The sequence below is a fragment of the Anopheles marshallii genome, chromosome 2 (assembly GCF_943734725.1).
Source record: "Anopheles marshallii chromosome 2, idAnoMarsDA_429_01, whole genome shotgun sequence".
Lineage (NCBI taxonomy): Eukaryota > Metazoa > Arthropoda > Insecta > Diptera > Culicidae > Anopheles > Anopheles marshallii.
In genome coordinates, this window is record NC_071326.1 from 24,379,672 (window position 1) to 24,387,437 (window position 7,766).

At 45.7% G+C, this 7,766-nt stretch overlaps 1 protein-coding gene across 1 annotated transcript in view; it reads right to left on the reverse strand.

Moving 5' to 3' along the window:
- The window catches only part of LOC128717287 (twitchin), a 31,795-nt gene extending 24,441 nt beyond the window's left edge, over window positions 1–7,354 (reverse strand). Inside the window, 7 exon segments of the mRNA XM_053811429.1 lie at window positions 60–179; window positions 262–1,427; window positions 1,496–2,122; window positions 5,187–5,328; window positions 5,426–5,588; window positions 6,007–6,028; window positions 7,045–7,354. Of these exon segments, the coding sequence (XP_053667404.1) occupies window positions 60–179; window positions 262–1,427; window positions 1,496–2,122; window positions 5,187–5,328; window positions 5,426–5,588; window positions 6,007–6,028; window positions 7,045–7,354 (2,550 nt within the window).
- Window positions 7,355–7,766: the final 412 nt, after the last annotated feature.

Genomic DNA, 7,766 nt, shown 5'->3' on the forward strand with positions numbered 1-7,766 from the left:
AACAAACGTTTTAGTACGCCACACGGAATGGGATCACTCTGCCGGATGCTTTTACTTACATCATCGTTGATCAGTAAACTCGGGCGACGATCGTCCATAAATGAACCACGGCGGCTACCCTTGTCTCGGATGATTTCGATGCTTGGAGCTTCCAAACCCTTCTGGGCGGGGGCCGGTTCCTGCAACCAGACAACCGCGTTGAGAATCGTGAACAAAAGCACCGCACCGTACGGGCAGCTTAGTGAACGAGCTAGTAGTTACCTCCTTGATCTTTGGTATCGATCCGCGGCGATCCTCTTCGACTTTGATCTGAATTTTCTCCTCCTTCTTCGTTTCCACCTTCTTCGCTTCCTCGACCTTGATTTCGATTTTGTCCGGCTGTTCGACCTTCTTCAGCTCCACCTTCTTCTCCTCCACCTTCGCCTCGGACGCTCTCCTTTCCACCTTCTTCAGCTCCACCTTTTCGCCTTCCACCTTCAGCTCCACCTCCTTTCGTTCGACCTTCTTCAGCTCAGCCTTCTTTTCTTCCACCTTCAGCTCGCCCTCCTTCTTCTCCACCTTCTTGAGCTGCACCTTCTGCTCCTCCACCTTGAGCTCAGTCTCCTTCTTTTCGACCTTCTTCAGCTTCAACTTGTCGTCTTCGGCCTGCTTCTCCAGCTCCTGCTTTTCAACCTTCTTCAGCTTCACCTTCTCCTCTTCGGCCTTCTCCTCCGTCTCCTTCTTGGCCACCTTCTTCAGTTCCACCTTCTCTTCCTGCTTTTCTTCCTCCTCCACTTTCTTGGCTGGTTTCTTCTTCGGTTTCTCTTCGTCCTTCGGTTTCGGTTTGGCATTCACCTTCACCTTGCACTCGCACTCATCACTTTGGGTTTCATTGCTAATAGAGACCTTGTACGAACCGGCGTCCTCTACGGTTACGTTCTTGACCACTAGCTTAGCCATCCGCCCAGTAAACTCCTGTATGACCGTTTCGCTGGCCTTCAGGATCGTTTTGTTCTTCATCCAGTACACCTTGAAGTGACGGTCGGGTTGTGCCAAACCGGCCGCCAGCGTGAGATCGCCACCTTCATCGATCTCCACATCCTTGAACTTGGCGTCGATGATCGGTTTCGTTGCAGGCGGCTTCTCGAACACAATGTCCTTGATCTCGATCACCTGCGACGTCGCCTGGCCCTTATCGTTCTTGGCCACCAGCTTGTACGCACCGAAGTCAGCCTCGCTCAAACCTACGATGTTGAGCTTGACCGAAAACTCGCCCTCGCGAGTTTCCTCTATCTTGATCATGTGCCGGTGCGTTTCCTTGATGACGGTGGTCTCCTTCATCCAGACACACTCTGGCTTGAAGCGTGACGCCACCGAGCACTCGATTGAAGCGGTACGCTTCTTAACGTTCGTAACTAGTTTCGGCTTTTCCTTTATCACCGGAATAACTGGAAAGAAAACGAAACACAGTAAATACGCTTTGCCTCGAAACACCATCACACACCGCGCTACTCACTCTCAATATTAAGAATTAAATTGGCATTTAATTCTCCGAGAATATTCTTGATGTTGCACTTGTACGTGCCAGAGTCCTCCGTCTGTGGATCCTTCAGTACGAGCGTGATGTGATAGACGTCCTTTTCCTGGGTCATCGTCATCTTCAGTTTCGAAGTTTCCTGCAGCAGTCGGCTTTCGCGTGTCCACGTGATGTCCGGCTTGATGTCCGTCTTCACCTTGCACTCCATGCGCACCAGTTTACCATTGTCCAGCGAGACGATGTGCGGCTTCTCCACGAAGATGGGCGCATTCTTGGTCGTCTCCTGTTCCGCCTCGATGTTCAGGTTGAGCGTTGCGCTGCTCTCGCCAAACTCGTTGCTAATGATGCACGAGTAGCTGCCACCATCGTCCGCGTTCGGATCCTTTATGTTGAGGGTGAGCTCGTACGTGTCCTCGTCGACTGTTTTCACCTCCAGTGCCACCTTGTTGGACGATGTTACCTCTTGCTTCTTTCGCATCCACTTGACGGTCGGTTTCGGTTTCGATCTACATCTACACTTCATCGTAATCAGCGTACCCAGCTTGTTCGGTATGATCTTCGGTTTCTCCACGAACGACGGTGCAAATCCACGCTCGTTTTCATTCGCTTCACGCAGGTGGAATCGAAAAATAGAATAATCAGTTGAAATTGTCTTTTGCACCGCTGTGGAACGGGTAACTGTTTTCGAAGCTGTTAGACAAAATAAATCGTTGCACTCACTCAACGCAATTCGCGAGAAATCTAATCGTTTGGTTAGCAAACAAAAAATACTGGAAAGAATACTTTTGTGTTTACACTAAAAGCCAAATTAAGACAAACCACTAATACGGAACGGTCGATGAACGGTTCTTACAGACTACGTTATGAAGCACAAGCTGCCATTCCGTGTTGTTTACAGCCACAAGCCAGTTGCTCACTAGCAGCAACGTACATGATGCGGAAAGATCGTGATCAATCTTTGCTTGCTATCGTAATAACATGATCATTTTTGAAGGATGGAGTTGTGCTAAATATTTCACTTTTATTGTACAAAACAAGGTCCCAAGAAGTGCCATGAAGTAAGTGGTACGTTCCCATTTCACAGACACAATAGTTGTTGTGAGAAAAAGTGAAGAAAGAGGGTCAGAAAATGCTCCAAAGCTGCACAATCCGACATTACAAGAGGGAATAGATAGCATTGAAGTAAATAGTAATACATCGTACGTACACTTGATCGTTGATCGATTCGTACGGCGGAAATGGGAAAGACAAAACAAAAGTACGCTTTATCAAAGACGACAAGTCTAGCAAATAGATCGTAGCGGTACAGTATAAACAGTATAGGCGAAAATACGAGCAAAGTTACAGTAACACGAAACATACTAATAGATAACAGTTCACGAACAATAAAAAAAACGATAAATTCACAAAACACAGCACCGAACACAGGTAATAAGGTGGCACAAGAAACAAAAGTAGTGCATGAAAATCAGTAGAGAAATCAAAATGTAACAGGTAAGATAAAAAAAAATTAACAAAGAAAACACAGTAAAACAGACCAGTGGAACGCAACACGGCTTACAGGTAGATAAGAAGTAGGAAACGTGGAAATACCTTTGAAGTTAAGCGTAATGTGCGCGTTACTTTCCCCGAACGGGTTGAAAGCGTGGCAGCGATAGATGCCTCCGTCATTGGCGGTCGGTAGCGAGATCTGCAGTGTGAGCAGGTAGGTATCGATGGAAATGGCCTTCCGCAGGATCTTGAACCGTTCGCCATCCTCGATCCGGTCCTGACCATGATACCAGGTAATGTCAGCCACCGGCATTGCCTCTAAAATGCATTCCATCGAAAGCACATCACCCTTCTGGGAGATGGTGGGCTTCTGTGGGAATCGGGGTGGTTTGCCCTCCGGATTTCTACACGACAATAGGAAGGCAAAACATAGGTTTGTGTGTGTGTGCGTGTTTGGGTTGATCAAACGTTCATTTTCAAGTGACAACAAAAAAAAGGGGTTGATACGATCCCATTGGAGCTTTCATGTCAACCGTACGGTCGAACCGTACGGGGCTCGTCATGACCCAACGTTAACGCCAACGCTAACGCTGAGTATCATATCAGGCAAGACTGCATCCTAACGCATTACCAGCTCCTTATGCAATCGTTCAAACCACGCATTATCCTTATACGCATCGTAAACTTACATCAGTTTCGAGCTAGAATCAAAGTTCAGATTGATGACAGCCGTCGAGTCGCCATGCTTGTTCTTTGCTAGCACACTGTATACACCACGGTCTAGCTGCTTCACATCCTTTATCGTGAAGCGGATCAGATAGCTGTGGTTTTGGTCCTCCTCGACCTCACTGCTAAACCTGCCAGCCATGGCAATCTCATTCTTTTCATGTAACCTACGGTGTTGCCATCAGTTAGGGAAATGGGATAGATAAAAATTAGAGCTGCTAATCCGAAGTCGGTGCTCAACAACAGTAACAAAACAAAGTCGGCGAGTCTACGCGGTGGGCACACAGGTCCAAAGCGAGATCTTGCCTACTACTAGCGTATTAGAAGTATAATTAAATAGTAAATCAAATATACGACACTTGCCATGAATAGCTTGGCTTTGGATCGCCGATACATCTACACTCAAATATTATATTCTTGCCGTCGTCCGATTGTCGTGTGACAGGTCGATCTGTAAAAGCAGGCTTGAAGCCATCCGCCGGTACCGGGACTTCCTCACCTAAACGGGAAGGGACGGAAAAATGAGTTGACGTTGTAATTTTGCCATCCATTTTGCATACAGAGACAAGGGGGACACACACACAGAGAGAGAAACAGAGACATATATTCTGTACCGAAAACATTGTTTTGCTACTTGATACGATTGTAAAGATATATAACAAAAAAAAAACATTTCTTGATTTGTGTGCGACACAACCGAACCCATTCGGTGTGCAGACCAGAGTTGTATAAAACCCCGTACTACCGTACCAGAACCGTTCTTTTCGTGTATTAAACCATATCTCGATTGAATTGTACATGTCTTTCTCGATTTGTTTTGCATCTGTAATTACCGATCGGTTTTAAGATCCTCTTGCATTGTTTACGACCGGGGGTTCATTTCTCCATTGTCTTAAGATCTTCCAGTTTTGCAAAGCATTTGTGTACCGTTTCACACTTTGCGTAGGTACTTTTTTTCTAAACAGAATCCGATTTAGTTGTTACGATAGCAATGATTCGCGCCGTATTGATTTCTCTCATTTTATGTTTTAATACGATAGTGAATGAAAATGCCATTGATGGGAAGTGAGTGGAATGAATTTACACAGAGATGGCGATAGATGCGGGCGAGGTGAACGGTGATGCTGTTCGATGCTAAACTATGCGTGAATGAAGAACACCCGAAACACTGAAATACCGCATACTAGCGGTGTACTCAACACACTATCTACAACATCAACGAAATTCGTGTGACGCATCACATGAGATGCATGACTCGGATGGCATGGGATGAGCGTGAGACGATGATTTGTGAAGGATGACTGGCTGGCAAAATGGCACACGACAAAATTAACCTTAAATAAACAAATTAGGTAACAAAAGGCTGCGATTCGGGATGAGCACTGTAGACAAAAAGGGTGTCAAATGCCGTCGAGGCATGGGCCTGTTGGGCGCCGGTAAGCGCTATACTCACTGTCAAAGTTAAGGCTGATCGTCGCACTCGACTCGCCCAGCTCGTTTTTGGCTGTCACCTTGTATTTACCCGAATCTTCGAACGATACATTATCAACCTCTAGGGTGGCACGGTACAGCGTACCGTCATTTTGTACTTTAAACTGGAATGAACGAAACGCAACAGTAGGGTTGACAGGTGTGTAAAGGGTATTGTCACAACGCTTCGCACAAACGCGCGTACCGAGCGGAACAACCTACCTTATGCCTCGGTGTATTATCGATAACCTTACTGTTGTGTGACCACCTGATCTGTGGCTTCGGGTCAGCCTTAATCTCGCACTCGAAAATGAGTCGTTTGCCATCGTTTTCCTGCTTGATGGAGGGCTTCTTGATGAACGTTGGTGCAACACCGTCGATTTGCCTGTACGGTAAGTGTAGGAACGGGCCAGTGGTAAGTAATAAATATAGAAAACATTTTGTCCAAATCAATTTCTACCATCATCAAGCATAATCAACACAAAAAAAAACCATAAACACGAAGCACATACGTACCGTTCCTTGCGTTCTACTTTTTCTGCTTGTCCCAGTCCCAGTCAGTGGGCGATCGTAGTAGTTGGCCGTAGGCAGTGGGAATTAGTAGCGCATAATTGGAGAAAATTCGGAAGCGCATATAGTAATTAGTAGAAGCAAAAATAAGGGGGATTTATTCGAAACTTGTCCGCATATTGCTTAACAATAAACAGAAACAGGACAGCGCAGGGAATGGAAGTAAACGAATGCACAAACATAATAGAGCAACACAGAAAACAATCCGAAATAACGAATACTGGCACACTTACTTTTCGACAGGTTCATCAGCAGCTATGGTTGAATTTTGAACACAAGAGACACGTACAACATGATGTGTGGGTTGGGTAAACGAGAACAGAGGAAATATTGACATGTTAATGGGGTAGTTCTATCAAGTGTGCAGCGGTTTGCAGCAAGTCGAGACAAAATAGAAGTGACACAGTGTTGTGACTAACAAACTGCAGAAGTTGGCCAATTATTGTGAGTGTTCAATGGTTCGTGAGTGTGCTTTCCATTCGGTGCTTTTTGTTTACAAATTTACAACCCTAGACTACATTATCGCGGGACCATGGCTGATCTAATTCGCAACAGTAAATCGCTTTTTTTGTAGTGTTGTGCTTGATGAATCTTTTGTGAAGAGTCATTCATATGAATCTTTAGTGATGAGTCACTCACATCAGAAGTCAACCCTAAATCCTCAGAGATTCATGAACACCCAAAAATTTCGGAATCTTCGAAGATTCATGAATGCTCCAAGAATTATGAATCCTCAAAGATTCATGAATCCTGAAACAAGGGTTTAAGAAAATTTTTACTCTGTTTGCTTCTGAAATCACGTTCAAAATTTTTGGGGATTCAAGAATCTCTGAGGATTCACGAATTTATGAATCTTTGTGACAGAGTTTTCGATTCAATCCTATCCATGAATCTTAATGTGATTTAGCAAACATTACATTGAGGTGAATGTACGACATCGTAAAACATTAAAGAATCTCTAGATACACGTTGAATGAAACGGTTTAAAACAGAATTTACAATTCGCAAACGATCCTGCCGGTTAGATCAGCTTTAGCAATGTACCGCAACCAAATGCCACCCAAATGTTCTAAATTTAGCCATACATTCCGAAAGGGTACGATCAACAAATCATGAATGGATCACGATACATTTTAGCACTCATTCACCGAATCACGCTGCTGCTGCTGCCACCGTTATTTGCGTCACCCGTTCGTGGAAACATACAAGAAACGAAAACTTCGGGAACGCTGCAACCGCGCCGCATCTACACGAACCAATTTCCTACTTACGGCTGAAGTTCAGATTGATCGATGCGGAAACCTCGCCCATCCGATTCTTGGCCTTCACCTTGTACAGTCCGGCATCGGTATCGATGACGTCGTCGAGCTCGAGCACGACGAAGTACTTGTTCTCGCCGAACGATTGGATCTTGAACTTGGTCCGCGTGTTCTCGGACAGCAGCTCCTCGCTGCGGTACCATTCGATGCTCGGTTTCGGCTTCGCCACCAGCTGACACTCGAATATCAACCGGTTACCATCGTCCTCCTGCCGTAGCTGCGGCTTCTGGGTGAAGCTTGGCGCGAAATCATGGTCCGCCATGATTGCTCGATAGCGGGTGGAGGCGCAACCACCACCAGCAATGTGTCCGGCAGGTCCCGCGGGTTCCTTCCTATTGCGCTCGGACACTCACTAACGCCCCACTACCAACCACTCCTCTTCTCTCTTCTCTTTGGCTTCTTTGCTTCCAGCAGCACGTAACGGTCGGGTGCGTAAACGCGTCCTCTGCCCTTCTGTTACAGTGACACTGACATGTACACGGAATGGTGTTTGATGCGTTTGGTCGTGCAAAAATCTACGTTTTGCTTTCACTTTTCAGTCTCTGCAGTGTGATACTAAGCTGTTAGGGGGGTAGAGAAGCAAACGAAAACCACACAACTCACTTAGGAAGGATTCAAACATTAAATGTTGATAGACAAAATTAACACCCCAAACATTCTGGTGACGATAATGT